At 39.8% G+C, this 26,289-nt stretch overlaps 1 protein-coding gene across 1 annotated transcript in view; it reads right to left on the bottom strand.

Annotated features, from left to right (window-relative positions):
* Window positions 1-26,289, bottom strand: part of EPB41L3 (erythrocyte membrane protein band 4.1 like 3) — a 101,565-nt gene that overhangs the window by 44,639 nt on the left and 30,637 nt on the right. The window contains exons 2-4 of the mRNA XM_067290683.1: window positions 24,756-24,958; window positions 18,948-19,145; window positions 248-352 (exon numbers count right to left, since the gene is read on the bottom strand). Coding sequence (XP_067146784.1) covers window positions 248-352; window positions 18,948-19,145; window positions 24,756-24,947 — 495 coding nt within the window. The 5' untranslated portion in view covers window positions 24,948-24,958. The remainder of the gene's footprint in view (window positions 1-247; window positions 353-18,947; window positions 19,146-24,755; window positions 24,959-26,289) is intronic.

A 26,289-nucleotide genomic window follows, 5' to 3' on the forward strand; every position in this document is an offset into this window, starting at 1 on the left:
AAAGAGAACCAACTACATGATTAACTTCTTTGATGCCATAAATAGCCAACACAGGGGGAAGCCAAGGAAATGCAGGGGATTTTCTCAGGAGGCACAAAACAGTACCAAAAAATAATAGCTCTAAACAGTTACAAAGATTGGAAAGAAAGATAAAAAGTTCTGGACTGTTTGCAACTGTTTATGGGGAGTGTTTAAGGGTAAATCTGAAGCCCACATACCAAAAGGCCAACCACAGTTTGTGTGTTACCTTTTGGTTTTCTGTGTCTCTGTACGTTAGCCCAAAGTAGTCCTTTTCCAAAAGGTTCAGATGCTCACACACTTTGTCAAATAGCACTTGACCTCTGGAACGTTTCTGTGGGAAATGAAAAAACCAAAAAATCATGCTTGTAAAATAAAGTGATATAAGCATTAAAGTAACACCTTTTCTGTTTAATTCTCAAATCAGTAACCCAAAACTGACTTATTTGAACTGACCTATCTTTCAAACCCATTGATTTGGAGCTTCATAAGAATCTGCTGAATGGGACAAATCTGCTTTTCATAAAAATTCAGGTCCTGTTGTGGAGTTAAAAACAAATCAATGGACATCATGTTTCAAGTTTAAGTTAGAAGATTTCTTCTGCCTTTCAGAAATTGCTACTTCAAATTTATTCTGAGGTTGTATCTCAGCAAAAAAACAGAGCTTTCTTTGTATGCAACAGTAGTAGCAAACAATAGTACAAAATATTCCCAGGAGCGGATTATCAAAGCTGTGACTCTAGGGCAAGCCACTGGAGGAAAAGGCGAATGTAGAGATATTTCTTGCTTTACTAACACCGTGGACCAACTCCAGGATCTTTTTTTGTATGATATACAGGTAAATGCAATACACCATCTTCTGAAGTCAATGAAAAGTGCAGAGTATCTCACTGGAATGCAACTGGGTAAGTAAGCAGTTTTCCAGCGTTCCACTAACCTTCTTTATTGCTAACCTTCTTTATTGCTAACAGGTTATATGAAAAGATATCTCACTGTCAATAGCAAAAGTCCTTAGCAGAACCTTCACAGTACCTCTTATGTTGGACAGTAAAAATTCAGGTCATTCTCAGTGTTTTATATGGCACTGAAAAAAAAACCCTCAAAAAAAAGGCAGAAAAGTCCTTTTTATAAGCTTCCTATGCAAACTTTAATATGCATTAGTTATGATAAAGAATTCAAAAGTATTTGGGCCACTGTTCCATCAGACACTGTCTGCCTCTCTGAGTGCATCTCAGCTGAAGGAAAAGGAAACATTCTCTCCACTTTATTTTAAACACACACACATACATACGCATATATAAATATTTTAGCTTAAACCTGATGTCAGTGAGACAGTTTCTTTAGCTGTTACACATGACTTTAAGCAGAATGGAAATACGCTTATTACTTCAAACGCAACACCGAAGTCTATGACAAAAGAAGACAGAACACTTCTTTAGAATTTATCTTCACTAAAATAATGAGGGCAAATCCAGAACATTGCAGAGATTATTGTTTTCTGTCTGTGTTATGCAGTGACTATTTGTGGTCAAGTTACACTGAGTACATTCATTACAGTCTGCCATTCCTTAAAGGTCAGCCATCTGGATCCATGTCTCCTCTACTCTACAGCACCCCTGCTACTACAACTATTTTATCAGGGCCCCTTGGTGGGCACGCAGCATTCTTCTTCCTGCACCAACTCCCTAAGCTATATAAAAAGAGTGGAGAAAAATGCTCTTCTGTCAATTAAGCTGCACCTATACCATGTTGCCAACACAGCAATGTCGGCTGGAGTGTGTGAATATTTCACAATCCAAACTGACACAGCTATGCCAAGAGAATGGTAGAGCCCAGAGCTGGCCTCAAACTATTTTAGAAGTGGTAAGCAAACCAATGAAAAATAAAAAATTGAGGGTTGCTGTCTAACACCTAGCAAAAACATTATGAAAAATAATGGAGTAAACTGCACTGCATAACCTAATTTACCTTTAATTCAGTATTTCTATTGAAGTACATTAGACGGGAAGGAGGGCAACAGCTTCTGCGGTTTTATTGATGGTGAAACTGAGAAATGAGGTTGATAAAGTCTAATGAGTATTCTTCAGCTGAGAGGAAAACATGCCACAGAAGTGTATTGCAATGATGTGTATTGCCTTAACTTCATTTACTGTGTCTTCTTATACCATTTGAGTAAGCAGCTCTAGGGCCTTATTCTCCTTTTCACATGCTTTCAACCCTATGTTAGGAAGCATAACTATAGCCTCAGTTGCTCTACAATTTCAAACAAATGTTCAGTTAATTCTTCAAGCCACAAACTTGGAAGTAGATAATAGAGGCTGGTGGCTTTATACTTTAAACTCCATGGAGATAAGCAAACAGATAAAAAAGAAGATTCCACTGCTGATGCACAGAGAGGAACAAAGTCTGAACTTTCAAGCCAAAATAATCACATTTCTGCTAGAAACAAGCTATGCTATATTTTGCTGAATTTCTTGCTTTTCTACTTGATAGCAAACTAAGTAGTTATCCCAAATAGAGAGAACTGAGTAGATTAAATCTATACGATACCCACTTCAGGAAACAACCTGTCTGCACTATTTACATGTATTTGAATTGTGACACATCAATGTGCTGTGTTAAGAGTCATACAAGGTCAAAACAGGAGCTGTTTTATCTCACTGATCCATGCAGTTACACAGATGTCAGCTTTGAGAAATAGTAGCTAGCAGCTGTGAGGTATAATGTTTTAATAGAGAATTATAGGAAGCAGTTGTGTGGGGCTGTGCTGCATCAAAAACGAAAGAAACCCCCTCCAGATTATTTGTGTATCCATGTACATACAGCACCGCTGCTTAGTACCAACACAGGCACACATGCAATATTAGCATACATCTCTTTTTAAAATACTGTTGCCAAAAACACAGTGAGGGGAGACTACTGCATAAACCCATAGGAAATTAAGTGCTTTAGCTAGGAATAAATAATTAAAGCAAATGAACAGACCTTCCAGGCTCCTATTAATTGCTTTTATTTCACCATGTGCCCAAAGAAGCATGATAGATAAGGTATGGGTATCATTCCTTTGCCAGTCAGAGAGAGAATGGGAAGAAACAAAGTCCAGTTACAAACTCATACAGCTCCTAAATCCATCCTAAACCTTTGCTTTCTACCATTTTGGAGTGACAAGTCTAAGGGAATGAAAGACTGACAGTCTGCTGGTTAATATGAATTACAGCTTAATGCAAAAAAATGTCAAGCCATTCTTAGTAGTCCAAAAAGTGTGCTTAGTGTCTTTGTAATGTTTTGAGTGGTTCAAAACATATATTTTCTAAGTTCATGCTATAAAGTATTAACCATCTAAATGAAGAGTTGTTCCATAATGTAAATATAGCAAGAGTCTCCTCCAAAAGTATTCTTAGCTATTCTTCAAACACGAATGGGATGAAATAAAACACAAATATGAAAAAGAGAGTCCTTTTGCTTAAACTTTGGGAAATAGACAACTGAAAGAATACAAAATCTAGACTGGACAGTAAAAACAAGTATAAAAGTCAGGGAGCAAAAAGTTTACGCTTCTCACAGGCGCTTCCCTGAAATTATATAAAACCCACGGTTCTCACTCGAAGTGGGAATTGGAAAAAACAGCCTCCTGGTCAAGCTCCCAGTGAAAAGAGCCAACAGCAGTAAAGTTGGCAAGTCTGCACCCGCCAGCAACTCCCACATGGAAGGGAGAGGAGAAACTGCATCTTTCTTCGCCAGCTTCTCTTCTGTTTTTGGACCCGAGCCCCTTCCTCCTTGGGAGGCGGAAGGCTACAAAAGGCTCTCCCGTTCCCCTAATTGGCTTCCCCAGAATCAGTCCACATTCAGACTCCTCCAAGTCAGCTTCTCACACAGCTTCTGCTCTGCCTCCTCCTTCCCAGCTATGCCCACTCCAGCTCCCAGCAGTCCTGCTCTCAGCAACCCAGCACCACTGACATCCCTTTCCAGTTTTCCTTTCATTGCCCAATTTGTGGTCTTTTTCTACCCCTGGACCCTGCCCAGTGCACCCCCAACCCATGCCCTAATCCATCTTCTCCCTTTTTATATCTTGGCCACTAATGACTATTGCTCAGCAGCACTGAAAATGAGAAATGACATAGTTAACACTATTAAAAACACTGGATCATAAAAAATTACATATTTCAGCTAATGGCCTAAGGACCTGGAGAACGGAACAAACGTATTTCCCTTGTACTTGTCTGTGACGTCTCAAGTTCAGGAATCTTCTTCAGGTGTTATCCCTCCACTACACTCCTATCCTGCACGCTGTAACAAAACCACCAGACCAAGACAACACATTGTACATCATCGCAAATGAGGAGCTCAGCAAAGAAGTACTTCATCTTAGCACTGCACGTATAACAGGATTATTGCAAAGTCAATTACTCTCACTGGTGAACTTTTGGGTACAATGTCTAGTATTTCTTTGTGCAGAAAAATAATGAGAAAGTTTTTCTTCATTATGGTCAAACCCATAAGCTGTAATGTACTTAAGATGAACGGACATTATTAAAAAAAAAAAAAAAAGCAAGCCTTAGTTACAGATACACTGTCATTTCAGCCACAAAATAAGTACTGTGCATGAATATAACCACAGAATTACAGAATATCTGAGGCTGGAAGGGACCGCTGGAGATCACCAGGTCCATCCCCCTTGCTCAAGCAGGGTCAGCTAGAGCAGGTTGCCCAGGGCTGTGTCCAGTTGGGTTTTGAATCTCTCCAAGGATGGAGGCTCTAAAACCTCTCTGGGCAACCTGTTCCAGTGTTCAACCACCCTCAAAGTGAAGAAGTGTTTTTTAATGTTTAAGTGGAATTTCCTGTGTTTCAGTTTGTGCCCTCTGCCTCTCATCCTATTGCTGTGCACCACTATGAAGAGTGTGGCTCCATCCCCTTTACAACCCCTCCCAGTCACATATTTATACACATTGATAAGATCCCCCCTGAGTCTTCTCTCCTCCAGGCTAAAGAGTCCCAGCTCTCTCAGTCTCTCCTCGTTTGTCAGATGCTCCAACACACTTCCTTAATCATCTTCATGGCCCTCTGCTGGACTTGCTCCAAGCAGGTCCATGTCTCGGACACAGCGCTCCAGACGTGGCCTCACCAATGCTGAGTAGAGGTGAAGGATTATCTCTCTCAACTTGCTGGCAATGCTCTGCCTAATGAAGCCCAAGATGTTGTTGGCCTGAGCTACAAGTGCATGTTGCTGACTCATGGTCAAGTCATTGTTCATAAGGACTCCAAGTAATATCCTGTATCATAACAATCAAGCTGTCAAAAACATATGTTACTATATTGTGATGAGCCCCTAGGAAAGTTATATGAAAAATCAGTAATAAACAACTGAATACGTGACACCAACTACCTTGTCATGCAGGTGCTACTAAGACCACAGGAACCATCTTCGCTATTTAGTGTGATATAAGGAAGGGATCAGGAGTATTTCAAATGTCATGTACTGGACTGTACTTCTCAGACTGGAAGCTAATTGTGCTACAGTAAGATGTATTGGGATCCAGAAAGCAGATCTCCCCTTACAGCAAGCAGAGCAGAAAGCACTGCGGTAGCCCCAGCATCACTCTGAGTCGGGCCAGTGCAGAAGCCAGAAAATGCACAGTGTATTTCAGTGCGTGCCATTCCCTTCCCACCCTGGTGAGAAGGTCCTCATATATGGTGATGTCCAAAAGGAAAAGCAGTTGATTCTGAAGATTTTACATCAGCAGCAAGTTCTCCTGCATTAAGGGGCCAAAGCTTTGTCGACTGCTTTCTGATGCACTCTCTCCCACAACAATGCACTCGCACTTGCTTGGCAACCACAATCGTACTGGATTGGCCATCTCTTCTAGTTTTAGTCCAGCAGGAAGGTATCTGCACTAGAGGACCTTTCACACTGGCCTGTTCCAGGCAGAATCCAACTCTCACTTACAAATTTCTCACCAGAGGAGCCAGGCGGCACCAGTACCAGTTCCTTACTGAAGCTGAGGAACTTCCACCTTTGGAGGTTTTCAAGGCATCAGCCAGGCACATCACAGCTGACCCAACCTAGTGTTGGCCATCGCCCTGCTCAAATGAGTGGCTGGACCAGCTGCCCTCCCCAGGTTCCCTCCTGCCAATACGGCTCTGACTGTGATCTCCATATGTCTCTCTGCAGGCGCTACAGGGTTAATTGTATTTCCCTGCATACACCTGACTGAAGTGTAGAGTGTTTGTCTACTCCCATACTCTATTTTTACTGACTAGCAGATTACCTTCCTCTCACTGATAGGGAAATAGGATGAGCGGTTGAAGAGCAGAAAACAGCCCTCTCAGCTTCCTAGAAATTAAAGCTATTGCAACCTCCAAAGTGTCTCATTTTAGAGTGGTGCTATTTCTGCATACAATGCTGCAGTCTCATGTGTATACAAAACGCTGAACAAGGGGTGGGGGAGGAAGCCGTCTGCAGCAAGCAGGTACACTTTGCTATTTGAAAGCAATTATAAAAGATCACATTCAGAGAAGGTTTTATAGGCAAGGGAAAACCCAAAGATAGAAAAGAGTGCCCCACAGCCAAACAGCTTTAAAAGGATTCATTTTTGCCACCAATAGCCGTCATCTCCGCTGTATATGAACCACAAGGTCAGGGCACCCGAATGAACTGAAAATTCCCCTCCCTTTCAGCTCAGTCAAGGAATGCAGAAAGACAAACAGTCATCACAGCTGCGGACTTGGATTTTAAATGGAAAGTGTCTGCGTGTTTCTTTCTGCACGAATACATATGCAAACGCAACATAGCTACTTTCTTCAGAAAAGCTGTCAAGCTGCCAGCGAACAATGCAACACTAGCACTAGCCTGGCATGAAATTCAGTACAATTACTATAATAACTCTAGTGGACACGATCACTGGAACAAGGACAAACAGATTAGTATCATGAAATCCCGGTAGAAATAATTGGACTTTAAATGATGTTGAGGTTAGCTGGTTCACATTCCTAATCAGCATTTGCACTTTCCAGTGGATCTTAACAATATACTGTATAAATGTGTGTGCTTGCTCTAGTCTTGCATGGTATAATGTGTTTTGGCATGTGACTGCAAACCTCTTTCTTTTCCCTCATTCTTTTTCGTGGGGAAACATTAGCTATCTTTTTCATTTATAATGTGTACCATGAAAAAGATTTCAACAGTGTCCAAAGCACTAAATTTACTTTATTTTACTGTTCCAGTTTGGAGTTATATTACATTTTGCAAGTATATTGTATTTTGCAAGTTATTTTTGTAGATATTTCAGTTTTACATTGCACAGCCTACATGGTGGTCTCTTCCATGCAAATAGAAGGGAAAACACACATTAAAGTTAAAATGTATATGGCAACAAATAAATAACATACACAAGGTGGAAGTTTCATCTTCCCCATGTTGCAGGTTCTGCAATTATTCTTGTAACACAAACAAGTGTAAATGATTAGCTGGTTGTCAGAGATACTTTATATTTGCTGCACTGATCACTCTCTTCCCACAAATTCCCCCAGCTGAGACATGTACAGTTTCTGAATTGCTGAATTCCAGTCTCCTGTCAACACATCCATTCTCATTCTTTTCTCAGGAATTACACACCTTATACATTATTTTGCCCAATCTTGAAAAAAAATTATTTTTGCAAATAGCTGTAACTTACAAGTTAAAGTGGTCAAGTGTATGCAAGTTGCCAAGATCACTTTTGTATTAAGAGCTCTTATCTCTGTGAGGGATATCGCAATGACACACACTTTTCTTAATTTAAAATTACACTAACAACCTTTCTTTCATTCACAGAATAATTACATGCACACGTGTGTGCATATGCAAACATATACAAATGTGTGAATAAGTAAATGTTCAGTGTATTTCCAAATGCAGAGGAGCAGGGGATCATTTTCATGTCATAGAAATTCTACATCTATGGAGAGTCAATCAGCGCTCCTAAACCTCAAGCAATAGGGTAAGAAGCATATTTGTATCTGCTTATGAAATAAACATCTATTCACTATGGCATTTTCCTTAATTTTTCTGAAAAGAACTGGTCCAGAGCTGAAGGGTTGATCTCAGAATTCTAGAAATGAATTGGTGCATTTTAGGACAGAAAATTTCCAAACAGAGAAAAGATTTATTTTTTTGACCAAATCAGTATCTTTCATGAGAAGACAAAAAAGAAAAAAGAGAAAAAAAAAAGAAAAAGAGTGGAGAGTTTGTTTTTCCCAAGTAAAAAAAATGGAAAAAGTCATTCCAAAGAAGTTTAATTTCATTTCACTTCTATATATTTGTATTTTGCATTTTCAGAGCATCTACTCTCCCACCACTAACTTTCCTCCACAATTTCTCTCCATCAGAAAAAGAGGAAAAAAAGGTGGCACAGGAGAAAAGCACCTCCATATTTCTTCAAATCTATCTTTTCTCAACTGAAGTCAGTCACCAGGAAGCTAAGTGGGTAGCATTTAGGAAGAAGAATAGGATGAAGAATCTGTCCTGGAGCACCGATTGCAGAAAATCAGCAAGTTTTTCTCGGGTTTAATAAAGTGCACCTTACAGACAACATGTACAACTTGCAGAATGAGACCTGGCATTACTAAAAGCAAAACATGATTTAACCGATGGAATTTAGGCCCCTAAGTCCCTTGCTCCGTTTTCTGAAAACTATGCTACAAGTTCCAAACCCCAAAATTTAGTTCACCTTAAATTTCAGTATGTTGAGAGCAATATTTTACACATTATATAGAACATTTCATGAGGACTCACATCTGTCACCAAAAATCAAACCAAACAAAATCTTTGCTGAAGTTACTTGGACAATGGTGTACAATAAAGACATCAGTAAAATTCACAAAAAGGACAATGCAAAACAGAAGGCCAATGCAAACAACAGATACCCTACTATTACCTCCCTACTACCACCATCTGCACAGACAAACAGATAAAAGCTTAAAGCCCAAAAGCAAAGAACACATTTCACCTTTTTACTTCAACTTTTTTATGTTTTCTAGAGAAAAACCTTGGTTTTGCAGATGCAGACTATTATAAATGAACTTTTACAAGGACACGTGTCTCTCTTGGATGGCCATAACACTCTCAACTCAGTTTGTAAGCAGTTAGACTGCATGTGTAGGAGATACTTCACAAGAACTTTATGCCAGCCTTTCAGGTGGCAAAGAAAATGAAGGCAATGAAAATGCAAAGTTTGGAGCAAAACACATTCATTTTATGTTTCTCAAAATGACATACTAATTAATCTTCCAGGCATTAACTATAGCCACTAACTAAACTTCATTGGTAGACTCCATTTGGAAGTGTCCCAGGTCACAATTCCAAATGCAATCTATCGAATAAACAATTTAGCCATTGTGAGTAGTACTAAAAACTAGGCAATTTCAGAAGGGTTTAGTTGAGTAAAAGCTGTGTTAAAAAGACATTTTTATAATATGAAAATATTTCATATAAAGAAGTGCTTTCCTTAAAAGCAAATATAAGCTCTCTAAAATGTTCTGTTTCTTTAACAGCATTTTTACGTGTGGACCTGCCTAAACAGCAAGTGTGTAAGCTGGTGAGTGACTAACATATTCAAACAGCTTGAAATAAAAACTGCAATATAATTATGTCTATCTCTATTTATTAATTTAGAACTCTATCCTATATTGCTCTGCTCTGCATATATGAATATCACATAAAAAATACAGTAGATTAGAAAGTATTTTGATATACACTGAAGATGGATCTTTTTTTTTTCCCCATCATAGTTGTATTATAATTTGTCAGCTCATTGCTATTTATTGCATACAGCACCTTGAAATGTATTGCCATTCCTGAAAATATCCATTTTTGACACCTACATCTTAAGTAATAATTCAAATCTTTAGATGAATACATAGCACTGTCTATGCTATATTTACACATTTGTACCAAGTGTCAATGATATTGTATAACATGACACAGTTTCTATCGGGGCAACCTTCTTCAATACTGTTTGAGCTCACAATCCTAAAAAGCCAGCACTAATCTAAAAAAAACTCAGGGGCCTGCTAAATCCCAGTAAGAAGATTGGTGACCTCATCCCGATTCTGGAATCGGACCAAATTAGGGTCTTTGCCTTTGATGACAGCAGCAGCAGAGATCACACTAACCCCAGCAGCAGATGAGCTCTGAGCGTACTGACGTGTGCCACAGCATTCGCATGTTTATGAATAAAACCTGCACTTGGGAAACCTGTACATGGGAATGCAAAGCAGCAAAAGGAGACACCTCAGAACTAATAAATATTCTTGAGCGTGTTTATATACATGGAAGCGTAACAGCCATGGTTGCATGTGCACAACCTGTCAGATAAGATGATTAGCAAATGCTTGGGCATCCTAAATGCAATGTAATTCATACTGCAAAAATTCAGATGTGATAACAGCTCACAAGTAATACTCTCCAAGAAGGGAGACTATTTCTCCAACAGCAATTCAGTTCTCAGTACTTCTATTAGTCTCACACATTTGCTAAATCTCGACATAAAAACAGTAAATCATATTGCATGCTTTTAGAGGCTTTTCAGCATTGGAAGTACCACCCTTGCTCAGTATTCTTGAGAATACACACTTTGGTTTTCGTTTTCAACTACACATATAACTGATGCATTTTCTTAATGCTTTCTGACTGCACTATGTCTTCCTGTAAGAAAGTCTGCAGTGACTCAAGCTGGTCTGTTGGGATTCAGTGCAGCAGTTGAAGCTTTCCAGTGGGAGTTACAAATATAAATATTTTCCTTATTCTACCTATTCTTGGATGAGCTCAACAATGCTCACCTCTCCTGTGCAACTGCTATTATCCACAAGCATATCACCAACATAGCAAGAGTAACCAACCACTGTCTGAACCACAAAGAGTTACTGGCATATATCAGCAAAAAATCAACCATAAACGTTTTATTTATTTTCAACTGAAAAAAAGCCCTACTGGCAACATACTCTGATTTACAGTGTAATCTTGCCATACGAATTTAAAAGTCACAGAGCTCTCCCTGACCTATATTGCTAGGCTAGAAAAAAAAAAAATCACAGAGAAAACATAGCACAGTGGAAAGACACTCTTGAAACAGGAGAGACATCAAGATGATCAGACTTTTAGGGTCGAGGTACCTTAGATAGAATCACACCATCAATGCTGGGGGTGTCAAGAAAAATAATTTAGCCTATTTTCTATGGTTGCAAGCTACATCCAAGCTTCATTCACTTCAGATCAAAACCACTTCTGCTTGAGCAAGATAAATCCTGAGAGACATACTTCACTACCTATCAAAGCTTTGCTTTGCAAGCAGGTTATTTCCTCACCCTCCAGCCTGATATTTTGTTCACTGTATCAACAGACATGGATACCGAAATATAAAAGCAGCCCAGTGAACATCGCACTGGGCTTAAGTGGAAAAATTGGCCACAGAAGATCCTAGGCTTTCATATATATGATAGGCAATATTTTCAGAGGGTGCTAATAAAGGGATCATTTATTTATTGGCTTGGAAACAGCAGCTCTAAGTATTAATGTGGGACAACACCTATAAAATGGAAACAACGAGCAACAGAGCTGGAGATGAAATGAGTCTGCTTGGTTGTGAGCTGGAGCAGGGGACAGGCCTGTGAATAATGGAGAGAAGGTGAGCACGGGAAAGCCTCACAGACATGGGCCGTGGCTGTTGGTGGCGATGAAGGCACGCGGCTGGTGCATGTGAGGAGTTCGTGAAGGCAGAGGAGCACTTCGGAGGTGCAACCTGAAGGATGAAGAGGGCACCCAAAGGTCTGTCCCAGCTCTGCCTCGACTCCCAGGAGAAGCCTGCATGAACGAGTCCTTCTGTCTCCAGAGAAATAATACAGTATTTGTGGCTATTCTGGTTGCCACTCAAAGGTGAAGTAGAAGATCATGGTCTCCTCCCTTCTTGCAAACAGGTTAACCAGCAACTGGCCTGCATTATTGGGGTTTGAGCGTGCATGACAAAAAAAAAATAATAATAAAAAAAAATTAGTCAAATGGAAAACAGGCTCCTGTTGCCTGGCTTGTTTCCAACTGGTTCACTGAGTGGAAGGAACTGGAGGCAACATTTCACTAGGAAGTTTTCAGCTAATCATTTATTCTCTAGAAAACGTAGTTTCAGAGCAGCTGAACCTATTTCGTGAATGTAGGTCAATCTCTCTCAATAGTTCTTACCATTATGAAAAATGGCTAAAGCTCCCAAGGTATGAAAATGAAGAGTTTTGTCTCTTAAATCCATCATCTGCTGCGCCCAAATCATTTTCAGATGCTATTAATGAAAGGCAAGGGACCAGAGGACTAGATGCAGAAAATGGATGTAGAGAGGATTTGTATGGTATTTTTTTGTTATTTTAAGGTTTTCGTATTTACTCTAGTTGTACCCATGTCCTCTCCTAAAGGCAGAATTTAAAGCCCAGCCTGCTCTTTATTTGGTCTGACATCTGATGGAGTGAGTTAGTTTTAATTCTTAATTCCTCCTCTGTCTATATAAAATACTTACATATTAACAGGAGAAAATACAAAACACCCCAGCTTTCTTATCATTTAGGTGAGGTTTTCTGCTAGGTATAATATTTTTTATATACATATATATATATATATATATATATAAAATCTACCAAGTATAATTGATCTTCCTCTTGAACACCACACAGCCCAGATGTTCCCCAGCTGTGACCCTCTCCTCCCAATGAAATTGGACCTTCTGTTTCTATCTGTAAGGGACTGCTCCAGCCCTAAAGTGCCACACCAGTATCACCCACCTTTCAGTATTTCCAAAACACTTAGTTCAATCTGAAGAGTTTTCTTATTTTAGATTTATTTTGCTTCAGTGAAAAACCTTAATAAAATAGAAAAAGGAGACCAAACATTTTTATTTTTGTTTCAGTTACCAAACGGAAACTTCTGCTCAGCCTCACAGTTCATTATTATGAGCTGGACAACATAGGTATTGATTTCTAGAATGTTATGCTTCCTGAACTGACAAGTATTTTAACTCCTAGCAAGCTGTAAACAGCGTTTCAAAATAGCAAGTCAGAAGAGTTGTACATTAACTCTATTCAGTTGGAACATATTCAAGCAATACTCAGACTCCTACTGACGTGTGTCAGGTAAAATAGATCTTAACTGAATCCCCTGGCTAATCTAAGTCAGCCCTAATTAGTGGGTTTGGGGAAATAAAACATTCTGGGTGATGATGATGGTGCATCTCAATCCACTTGCATTTACTGATGCATGCTGGGTAAGGAACAAAAAACTTAAACAAAGCTTTTCGTATTAAATTAACTGAACTGTAAGCAATGAGTAGGTCAGAAGGAAAGGACTTGGTAAAAAATTCCCTCTTGTATTCAGTAATAGGCTTCACATGCAATGCTATTTGCAAGAGACTGTTTGGAATTCATTAAACAATTAAAATGTGCAGGGGGTAATTGAAATATTATCCTTTAGAAAGCAGAGGGCTTCTTATTACAGCGGTTTCCTTCTTGACCCTAAGGTATACCTCAAAACGATGAGAAATTCCATGTTATTAAATTGTCTGTGCAAAAGCAGAGCACACGTCCGCTGCTCCTAGGGAAGTGCTTGCTCAGGCACTGCCTGGGGGGAAGGAGGGGCGACGGGGCCATTCACTCCCCCACAGAAGTACAGAAATACAGAAGGATTTTTCCTGCAGAAGCAGCATTACAAGCCAGATTTGGAAAACCAGGAAAAGAAACACATGTAGCAGTCAAGTAAGTTACCATTATTTTTCATTTCTGGCTATGGTGGCAGAGCAAAAAGAAGCCTGCCTGCTTTATATTCCTTAAGCCTGGCCTATGAGAGTCTTTAATAACTAGTATTTTAGGGAAGCATCCACATACTCTCACTTTTCTACAGGAAAAAGACAGACTTATGTGAAACCAAGTACTCCATGATATATGAGGCTCCATATACTTCATGCAATTCTGTCTCCAGCAAGGAATTTCAGCATAGACTTTCTGTGAGGTGGAAAGTAACCTCTTTATTCCAGTCTATTCTATCTGTGTTACAAATGCCACTTTCAAATGTATGGAAATAAGACATCTCAATTCCATTTCAATTTCAGTGTGATAATCTGAAGCCACCTGAGGACATGGGGAAACCCACTATTAAGAAAAGGGGCTCTCAGCTGCCTATTTCAAAAGCAGAAGCTTGACTGAGAAAATGGGATTAAAAAAAAATAATAAAATTTTAACAATCCCATCCTGCTTCAACTGACCTCCACCCACCAAAAAGAGGGGACACTGTTAATGCTTTCTGAGACACCAGATTTCTAAACGTTGTGCAGAGTAGCTGAGTTATATGGTAACTCAACCTGCTTGATTTAGGGCTGCAGAGATAACACAAAAAGGTTACCAGGGAAACACTTGTTTTCATTTACTGCTGTCCCGCACGATAAGAAAGTCTGAGGGGTAAGAGAAGGGAGAAAAAGTATAAATTACCTATGGGTTTAGACAGTTGAGCCTTTGAAAATTAAATCTAATTATTTTACCATTTATCTAGGCAGAGTATGGGCAGCTTTCTGATCTCACTCCGTGATTAATAACATGTACATGCTTAGAGCACAAACTCCGAAGGCACATTCCAATCTGGTTTAGGAAGGCACTTCAAATTAGGCAACATGTAAGGGAGAGGATGACAGCTGGATCCACTTGAAGCTTTTAATTAAAATGCAGTAGTCTAGATTAAAAAAAAAAATGGGGCAGAGAGGGAAGAGGAGGGAAAATAAATCCTAGAAATAGCATGAAACTGTTACAGCACTTGAAAACCCCTACTTAAAGGGCAAGGAACTCAGAAATAAAGGATTTCTGCTTATTTACTCTTTCCTTAGGAAAACCTGACCACTGCATTTGCTGTCCCCCCCCCCCTTTTTTTTAAGGTTATGTGAGATCAATTTGCAATTCTAGATCTTTATCTTTTTTTTTTTTTTTAATGACAAATGCAAAGTACAGGTCTAGCTTGCTTAATACAGAAATTTATCTAGCAATCTGCACCATCTTCTCTATGAGAGCAGTTTTGACCTTAGCTGGGGACTTGGCTGCCTCCAGGAAAGAACATTTCTGACTCTGGTGCTCGTGGGGAGAGCCCAAGAAACACTTATAGGAGAACTGCTTCCAGCACGAGTGGAAATCCAGAGAGAAGTCACTGCTGAGCATCAATCTGAGCAGACTGTGTTGAATTCTATAATCTGTAATCAGCATTAGAGAGCTCAAATTTTTTAATGACCTGAAAGAAACGTGTAGTGACTCTGAGGTCATTTTTCTTCAGTGCATTATATGCGACAACGCTGGTGTCTAACAAACACTCCTGTTCCACCAGTCGCTGTCCCGAGACAGGTCAAGCACCATTACGTAGCTGTCTCTTCTCTAAAAGGAGACATTCCTCATAAATAAGCCTTTTGCTATCAGCAGTAGATTCACGGCCGAGAACTGCGGTGGAGATATGGATGGTAACGCTTCTGTTTTATGTTCTTGTAGGAGAATGAACGAACAAGGCTGCATTACCTATTTAACCTGGTTTTGGTTTGTAATGTCTTACTGCATGAAAGACTTTCTGGGTCAGGATATATACAACACACAGGCAATAATACTGTGGGGCCTCAGGAGAAAGTTCTTACCTGGTATTTGCTTAAGATCCTTTCTCTGACAGGACATCAGATTAAATAAACCACTGTTAACCTCAGCTTCAGTGTTACCGCCACTACATTTTCTTCTGCAAGTCTATCTGATACATATGGAAAAGCCTCTGATGTCACAAATACGAAGTACAGGACACGAGAGAGATGGAAAGAAAGAGCAGAAGGTGGTGAAGACTCCTCAGCATTAAACATGGAACGGGAAAGAGGGGTTTACAAAACGAAGGACAGTAAGGGGATAATGCATTAGCAAAACCTGTCTTGGATGCATCTGAATCCATGAGTACATGCAATTTCAGCTGTCAGGTCATTAACTGGATGAACACATAGTTGATAAGCTGTAGGTTGTGCTCTACTTGAGAGCAATATGCTCCTTTAAATAGTATTAATATTTAACATATATAAAAGTATGTCATTTGCAAAACACTATAGAGTTCTTGACCCTGGTCCCTCTAGATTACACTACTTTTTAGCCTTCTGTGGGTGGAGGCATGACATATAGACACAGCTGGAAGACAGGAGTCGACAATATGAAACGATGTTTCTGACTTACATCTGCTGATTGTCACATCCTTGTGCTGGGCCAATGTTCACATTGAAAGACGCAGTTAAGAGGGTAAAGCACAAATAATTGAAATACTTAGTATTTGATTGCCATGTGCCCCCCCCCCCCTTTTTAAGGGATTCATTTTGGGGAATTTACTGAGTTCCATAATGTGTTAGGACTTTGAATATACAAATGCTATTTTTTTCAATTTAAAGGGATGTAGTAAGATCACTTGTAGGGGATCCTTAAAATACTGATAGCATTTTTTTGAAATGTGACAAATTATTTCTTATATTGCAGGCACTGAGTTTCTTCAAAACAGCTACGGAACATTCTTACTACCCAGAATTACTGTAGAAGAACTTCACAACTTCACCTTCAACTTCCTACATGATTTCCTGAGATGTCTCCCAAGACAGATCCTCAGTCTTCGTGGCCTACTAACTCTTTTTTTATATACCTGTCTCCCGGGAGAAAGAACACAGCGGAAGATGCGTCATTTCTCTTGGCTGGACACAGCATCCTTTTGCTGTAGCTGAACTCTATGCAGAAGAAAAGTGGATTTCCATGGGGATCTCCTGAGTATTCCCATGGGCCAAAGAGCAGGCTGTGCATGCAGTTGCATCCTCAATACACACGCTTTGCTGACAATACCACCTAGGAAGGATGCAAGGTCTGAACTGTCCATTTAAGGTGTGTAAATTAAATGAATGTGTCATTTCTAGCTGCATTTCACTACTAGCTTCTGTTTCAATGCACCCAGTGATCTGCTCATCATAATCTTACAGCTTTGTCATTCCAAGATCCATCCTTTTGGGAGCCCTATTCTCAAAAGTATTAAATTCTGCCAAGGAGGTGTGATCTTCATAGGGGCAGATAAAGTGATTACTGATGACAGCCAATACAATTTCAAGCTATTTCAGCAAAAAATGCATACATACACAAATTTATATTGGACATCTTATTGAAGACCTATTCAGAATTTCCAAAGCAGAAAAATCTGACAAGCAATAAAACCTGGTAGCTTCTATATGTTCATGTTTTGACACTTCAACAGAGTACAAGTTTAGAGAAAAAGTGAAAATTCCTAAAATAAAGTATATTCATAGCTTTTTTTTTTTTTTTTTTTTAATATGAGTGGAAGTCTAACATAATAAATCTCCCTTTCTGCTCCATCTTATATCCTCATAACATTCAGCTTGGTAGCCAATATTTCCATAGAACTCCTATTTGGTAAAAATTTCTTGATTGTATTCCAGACAGTGACTCGCATTTTTCCACCCAAGTTGCTGAAGCTGAAACAAGCTTGACTCTTTCCATCAAAGCCAGTACAGTCATTTTCCCAGTTTAATGGTTTGTACAATATCCTTGACAGACAAAACTGTGACTGAAGGTCAAGAAAGTGATAATTTAATAGCAAGGTATGTGACCGGATAGCTATTGTTAGTCTGAAGGAAACGATACGGTACTCAGCAAAACTTTAGTGAAACTAAAAGATACTCGACAGCATGACTGCTAAGTTGCTATAAGAATAATCACAGCTTCTGTTTACAGCTAATACCTACCATTACAAAATTTGGCCCAAATTTCTACCGGTTCCCCACTTCAGTCTATGGACTAGGCCATTTCTTTCCCTTTTATTCTTTTGGTTTTCTGCCCTTTCCTTTTCTTTTCCATCACACACTCCACAGTTACCCAAAAGAGGGCTAGTGAGATCGAGGCCAAGCCCTGTAACACACACCCTCCCCTTGCTGCCAGCTGCTACTCTGGCTGTAGCTCAGGGTTGCCCTGCTTTCATGGCACACTGAGGAAAAGCAGGCTCAGGACAGACTGTGCAGTTGCCCAAAGAGCACCTCGGTGACATGGCTGGAAGGGCTGAATGGAGAAATGGGCCTGCTGTAAGATGCTAAATCTGTTCATACTCTGCTTCTCCACGGCTTCAGCTCTTCTGGAGTTCAAACTAAGTCATCCCCTCAACATGGGTCTGATAACAGTCAGGGACCTGTTCTTACATGACAATGCAGCAAAGACTGTCCTTCCAAAAGCAGTCTCCTGGGAGAGTCCCGGGAGGGAAGGAAAATTTCTTAAAAAAAACAAAAAAAAAACACAAACAAACCCACCCAAACCCTGCCAGCAACTTTCTGCCAGTAATATTTAGATACAGTTATGATTCACAGGCACAGGGGAGAAGCACATAAAATTCCCCACTCTTACTGCTATGTGCTTGTGACATCTCCCCCTGTGTCTGCTTGGCATCTCTTACGCCCCCGCTAATCTTAAACTGGTCAAAATTATTGTTTAGACAATGACTCAGTGAGAGTCCCTACTCAATACCAAGGAAAAGGGGAAGCCCTAAGGGATCAAAATCCTGCTTTATTTTATAGGTTTCACTGTCCATAGCTATTTTCTGCATTCTGTTGTGGCATGTGATGACATCAAATTAATCCAGAAGTTGTTCCAGAATGTGCTCAGATATTCTTCTCTGGAGCTCCAATCTGTGCAGCATTTTCAATCTCCAGACAAAACAACTGAAGCATCTTCTTTGTGTTTGGCAGTTACGAAATATCAGGCCATTTGCTTAAATACAGCATTAGGAGTCCAGCTTTAGTCTCCTATTTTTTTGAAGTCCTAGCCTACAAGTCTAATTTCAAGCATTTTCCACCAAACAGGATGAAAAAAATATGGGAAATAACATTTACCTCTACTTCACATGCATATTCAGATCCATCCAGGAGTGTCACTTTGCACTGCATATTTTTAGGTTTCTTCACAATCTTTAAAGGAGACTTGGAAAGTTTGCTAGATGATGATTTTTGAGAGATCTTGTCGTCCTCTAACTGCTGGTATTCCAGCTGTTTTGCACTTGCAGCAGCTAGCTCCTGTTCTTTGTCTGTGGCCTACAAAGAGAAAGATAAGTTTTGAGGTGAGATAAACTGGTCGTGCAGTGCAATACACTATACACCCTGATTTTGGCATACTAAGCATTTAAGTGAGTCTAGTGTGGGACTTGGATGATGTGGGGCCCACGATGCAGGAGAGAGATTCTTTTGCCTATTGAAAAGGCTTAGCTTAACCCCACATTCCTCCCTCCACTGCCTGCTCATGCCGAAAGGGAGTGTACCCAGGGAGGGGGGATACGCATGAAAATATTGCAGGTTTCCACTTCTTCCACAGCTACAAAATCCCTCTCAAACTTCTTTCACCTGGTTCTACGGTATCTTAGTAATGCTGGACAATGAGTAAACACTGTGATCAACAGAAATTCTCAGAGATTGCTAATATTACTTTTAAGTTCTTTACCTATTAAATCACACAGTGCTTCCATGGTGACACACGGAATAGGAAAAGACCATCAGGTTTGCACTCATTTTGTTGTCAGTGAGAAAAAAATCCTCCAAAGGGGACTGATCAGCCTGTAACATTGTGAATTTGCAGGGCTGGGTGCAGATGTGCCTGGGAGAGTGAAAGGTTCCTCAAATGCCTGAGCAAGGGGTTAAACAAACAGGATGGAAGTAAGGGGCCAAACAACTTTAATGTGCAGCCTGCTGGCTAATGGATGATAAGCACAAGATGAGAGGCTGAATTTTACTCTCCACAGATGCCTGATAAGTCTTTTAAGCTGGTGAGAAGTAGGTGCTATTTGAAAGACAAATATACTGCAGGGGAAAGGGGAGAGAAGGAACAATCACAGTTACTTTTGCTTGGGTTTATCTGAGGGTCAGACCATTTGAAGAGTTACTGTGATGCAGCATACTTGGTGCTCCTTTCCACCGGCATAGATGAAAGCCAGAGCAGCTCTACTGAACGTCCACCCTTCCTAGCAACAGCACCATGCTGCAATCCTTACCTTTCTAATCAGTTTGGCCCCGTCAGTCTCCAAACAAAACCTCTACAAGAATACAGGAATATCTAAGCTAAAGCTTAAAAAAAAATCATCTTTTAGTTATCTCACTACCGTGAAAAAATAACCATTTTGGCTCTGAATGATTTCAATATAATAAGCAGAGAGCATCACTGAAAATTTATCGCAAATTAATCCTTCAAGCCTGCTTCCATTCATTGTAATAAGCCTTCATGAGAACAGAGCAAATCTGTCCAAAGGCTTTAATCGGCTCTGAGACCAAAACAACCTTGTATCATATAACTACCAACAACAGCATACCACAAAATCACAGGGTACTTTCCCTGAGAGATTTCATACAAGTGAGCCTATAAGCTTCCTTTCTATATTTGGGTGAATGGGAGAAAAAGGAGTGCAGGCTCACCTAGGCCAACGTCAGTTCACACTGAAGTCCCAACTCTTTGACCCTCCACACTGCTAAGATGTTGTCTCAACGTTTGTCTCCAAGGAAGAAGAGGTTCACACTGTGCTACCCTTTCCAGGCAATATGAATGTGACTGCCTCAAGCCACTTGCTTCTGAAAACTGAAGTCTATGCTTAGGGACTGACAGCAGAAGCAGTGCAGATACCTCCATAAATGCCAAATGGTCTGCAGCTGTAAACGCAGGGCATAATGGTAGTTTTACTATGAAGCCCAACAAATGAGCTTCCCATGGGCAGGCCGGGATCTGACTGGTCCCAATTCCGTCCCCACTCAAACAAGAACCATTCCCACCTCAGCTGATTTGGCCACTTCACATGCACCTGATGTGTTTTGGGCTGAAGAACCAAGGCTCCAGCCAACTCCTTGCCCTGGTCACACAGACAGAAATGGGAGCACTGCTTTGCAGGGCCACTCTGCCTGCCACCCCGCTCCTCACAGTGCGCAAGGCAACTGCGGTGACACAAGACAAGACCCTATGCTCCCTGTTTCCCTACAAGACAGACTGCAGCAAAGGTTACCCGGGCTTCCTCTGGAGGGAAAGACAAGAAGACAGGGAGACTAGGAACACAGAAGCTGCTTTCAAAATCCACCTCATCCTCTTAGCAGTGGATGTGCCTCCCCAGAACAACCCCGGCTGTCACAGCCTGCTCTCCCCACTGCCTAGCTCCAGCACTTGAGGACTTTCCCTTTCCAGCACTCAAGACACCAGCTCTGCATCTGGACGTCAAGGTCCTCAAGCACCTTAAGGCTGGTGGAGGATGAAGGCACAGGACCCAGTGACTGTTGAGCAATTAAATGTTCACAGGGTCTCTGACAAAGGGGAGAGTCCTCCTAGGCTCAGGATAAGGCTGGAGGCCAGGTGCAATAACCAGAGCCAGTTGGAAAGCAGTCTGACCTACAGGACTGAGGAAAAAAACCCTGAAGACAGAAGATTATTCGTCCTATGGCCTCTGTGAACAGCTGCTCTGTTCCTGATGGGCTGAGGGACTCTTTTGACTGATGATTTTTTAAAGTTTTGTTAAAGAAATCTACCATGGAAGTGGTACATGCACATGTGTGCACATGTGCAAAAGTCATTCCTGAGCTAGAAGAAATATACTGTCATGGCAGGTGGCTCATTAGATTTCTCTTAGGTAAGTTAAGGAGAAAATCCAGATGCGTGGAATAATTTTTTTTAAAGAAAACAGGAAAGCTGCTTGAGAGAAAAAGCCCGTAATAACAAGGACACCACACATCCAAAGTTTAGAGGCATCTTCAGGCTGCAAAAACTCCTGTAGGTCCATATGGGTTGATGATTATTTTCCTTCATTAAGCCACTCTTGTAACTCAAGGCTACAGTACACGTTAATTTATTTATAATAATAATAACAACTGAGGTTATTTTGTTTGTTAAGTTCCTGTCTAAATTAAGATGAATGAAATGTGTCTAGGTTAAAATCATACAAAGGATTTTCTCCGATTTGTCTAGAGAACAAAACATGCCAAGAGCTATTAGAGAAGATTCCCCAAACCCTGCTGACATGTTCAGGCATTGAGATATTTTCAGAGCGAATTAAGCCTCTTCTTCCTAAAGAAACCTGACATCCTGTTGGTGCAGGTGTCTAGGAAAAAAAATGACCAGAGAAAACCCATGCGCTCACTAGATTATTCTGTACTCTGCATGCATAGCTGCATTCTTTCCCAATCTCTGTTTTTCCCCTCAAATCCCTCTGTGCTGTATTTTTGCAGTTATTTTCAGCATCATGGACTAAATTCTAGCGCAGCACAAGTTGCTTCAGGGTTTCTGTGTTTTTGAACGTACGTTTTCTGATCTCTACCTGTATGAATATATCCTACTATGACAGAATATGTCCAACCCCTTCTGAAGCAGGAATCTCTTCTTGAGGCAAGCCTTTGCAGTCACAGGATTTTAGTAATGATCTTTGACACCTTGTAGTTTCTGACTTGGGCACGGAGTGATATTAGCAAGCTTGCACAACACATGAATCCCATATATTTATGACAGTTGCTCAGAAATGTTAGTGCCCAGCCTGTGCAATGCCTTCTTGCACTTTTTTAACTAGACAGAAAGGCAGGAAGATGGTAAGATTGCATTATTTTATTTGATAGAAAGAACTAATTTCTGCAGTAACTGCTAATCTCAGTATGAAAAAATCTTTTGTCTCTTCATTAAAATTTTTTTTCATGTGTACAGAACGACAATAAAAAGACACTGTAATGGAAGAGCAGCTTAAATCTTTCTTTCCAAGATTCCCTCATATGAGTGATAGTAAAAAACATCAACTTCCTCACTTTGATTGCACATTTATCACACAATGGAAGAACAGATGACAGCAAGAAAGAGAATGATACCCATTATTTGTTCAATTTTTAGCTTAATTTAATGATACCACCGCCAATAATTCTGATGCTTAGCGATGCTTTTAAAGGATTCTTTTTTGTGACACAGACACTTAAGCCACTATGAAATATATTAGGCAGAACATTTCAGCTAGATTTGGCAGCCACCTTACAACCATGACCTTTAGATTCAAATTGGTTATCTCAATGTGAAAGGTCTTATATTCCTTCGCTAATCCAGTTCTTCTATCAAAACTTCTAGAAAGTCCTGTTCACAGGTGTTGTTCTTTGGGAAAGGAAAGGCATCATGCAGCACATGAGACCATCTCAGGTCTTCAATCCCAAGTGGACAGAAAACACTTTTTTTTTTTTTTTTTTTTTAATGAAAAGAAACTCAGGTAGGAAGGATTAGTGAGAATGTCCAGAAGAATAAAATTAATAATACCTATGACTAGGCTTGATACAATTCAATTTTAAATTAATTATCTGTTTGCGTACTGCCTTTCTCTCTTGGGCCAGAGCCCTGCATCTTTCCCTCAAACTACCTGCTTGCAATTTCTGATCAATTTTTGAGACTTAAATTGCCTCAGCATGATAACTGGTGAATTTGGGAACAAGAGCTGACAGATCTTTGGTGGAGATGGAGTGAAGCTGCAGCTGATCAGAGTTTATCAATGGTAATAAAGGTTAGCAATGAAACAATAAGCAGTTATTTCAGTGGTTGATCTTCAATAAACACCAGAAATCCTGCCATGTCTACCTCTTGAGATATAAGAGGTCAGATGTAAGACACCTCTTTTAATTTGGTCCTAGGAACATTTGTTATCCCAAGCACATATGTAATGCACCCCCAAACCAGGCAGATAGAAAAAGGGCTGTTGTCTGAAATTGCTTATGCCAACCATTTTTCACCAATAACAGGTTTGGGCTATAATTCTGTAGACAAAAAACTTAAAACCCAAGAATACAGCCGGCCCTGAAAGCTTCAATGGGAGCAGTCACATTCATTTCAAATAATACCTTATATCTGCTTGCTTCACCAGCGCCATCCCCTAAGCGTAAGTGGTGTCCCCTAAGGTAAAAATAATGTGGCTTCATCTCAGAGAATCTGAACTTTATAAAGGATGCAGGAGAGGAGGAGTTAAACTGGCTTATTCCACACTTCAAAGGTGAATGAGATTAGACTGGGGTCATAACCTTATGGAAATAAAGGATGTGATTTTTCAGGTACCCCATATTGATGGTTTGTCACTTACATATGAAGAGTAATATTTGGCAATCCTAACCGTTAAGGAGGAGAAAAAAGCAGCTTCCATAAATTTAATAAATGCAACAATGAGCCCAATGAAAAAAAATCATGCAATAACTCTTCTAAAAGCTATTACAAGAAAACTTAAAGTAATTATAATGCAGTCTTTTCAGAACTAAAAGTACCTTAAGAGACCACAAATTTTTCAGGGCTCTCACATCAGGCGAGCAAGCACGAAATCAGTTTTCAGCAGGTGTCAAAGTAGAAATGAATTCTAAAAACATTTTCAGCCTCTTAAAAATTGGCACCACTTGCTATCTAATGCAGATAAAAGATTCTATTCTAATAAGATTGAAGATGTTTCCCACCTTAGTTAATAGGACTGGCTTTAAATTTAAGCACTGTTGGCAGAAAGACCGGTATTATTTTTAAACTCCAAAGACCAACCACTCAAAATCTATAACATCACATAAAACGGCCTGCCATGCAGATCTGAACACGTATTTCTGATCTTAACAAAACTGCCTCATTATTTGCCAGTGGCAATGATGGACCATGTAACTACCTGCACCCAGCGAGCATGCCTCCCTTACCTGCTCCTTTTTCACAGGTGTGCTGTGCGCTGCCACAGCCGAAAACTGCTCGAGGGCGTTTTGATGCTCTTCGCTCAGCTGCTGCTGCTGGTCCTGCGGCTGCGGCTCCTCTGTGCCCTGCTGCGCCGGGGTCTCCTGCTGATCCTGCTCTTTATCCTTGGACTCTGAATCTGATCCCGATTCTGTAGTCATGGTTGGTTATTCTGTAAAACAAGGCGGTCGGACCTCCTGAGTATGATTTTGTCGCTAGCAGTTTTTAAATTATGCTTTCAAAATAGAGAAACTGTAATCACAAAGTTTTAGGCTTATTATGCCTGGCCTTTAAAACTAAAGTGAGTATTAAACTGGCTCAATCAGGATTACTGGAAAAGCTTCTCTGATGCAAAAAACAGGTCTAAACACATTCATATCCTAAGACTGCACAGCCATATAATTTTACTCTACATTATAATATACAGAACACATTCTAGGAATGGTATGTTGAAATTAAATTAAAAAAAAAAATCATACAGTTCTAAATAGTTTGTAATTCATGAAAGAGAGTAATATATTGAGAAAAGCTTGGGTAATTTAGGGTCTAAAATCCAACACACTTCACTGTGACTTAGGTTTCTAAACCATTAGTATGTAGAAGCTTTAAAAAACGTTAAATCTTTCATTCTTTGTGTATAGGGCTTTAGGTCAACAGGGCTTGAACTCCTCAATACTTTTGAACTTTTGAAAAAGGACTGAAGTACTTTTGATGTTTGTAGGCAATATATGTACTAGAAATATTTGAAGTAGGCCCACCAAATGCATAATTGTACAGTTATGTACAGTTCTGCCCCTCCTGATTTCATTCACTCACACTTCTGTCATGTCTCTCTAAGTGCAGGAACAGCCGAAAGAAAAGTACCTCCATTAAATTATTCTAAGACTTATCTTCTAAAAAATGGAAATATGACTTTCCCTCAACATGAAGAATTGTCTGTGTTTGAACTTAGCTTTATCCAATACTAGATCAAAATGGAAATATTAGCAATATTCACTCAAAACCTTAACATAACTGTTCTGAAATTAGATAGTCCCATTAAAAATGTGTGGTTGCTACCGAACCTCAAACTATGCAGAAACAAACCCCAACTTTAAGAAACACCATGATTCCATACCAAACAAGGATTTGAAAAAGCAAACTCTGTGCCAGTTCAGCAAATAGACTGTACTGTACTTTTGTTATTTGTACCTTTTCAGTCATCATGGTCTTCTACTTCAGCATTTTGATTTTAAGCAATTCTAAACCAAATCAGACTGTTGCAATCTATTTCTGCTCATCATCAAGCCGCAATTTCTTTAACCTGGTAACCATAGCTACTATGCAATTGCAAGCAATTCTAGTGCACATAAAACTGGTAATTCATCTGGTAGGAAGCCACTATCCATTCTTAACATATGCCATCATGTTTACTAGCAGATAAAGATTTCTTAAGGGTTAAGAAAAGTTATATGTACTTTTTTTTAAACAAAATTTTAGTAAGCTTCATTATATGATAGAAAA

The sequence above is a fragment of the Apteryx mantelli genome, chromosome 2 (assembly GCF_036417845.1).
Source record: "Apteryx mantelli isolate bAptMan1 chromosome 2, bAptMan1.hap1, whole genome shotgun sequence".
Classification (NCBI taxonomy): domain Eukaryota; kingdom Metazoa; phylum Chordata; class Aves; order Apterygiformes; family Apterygidae; genus Apteryx; species Apteryx mantelli.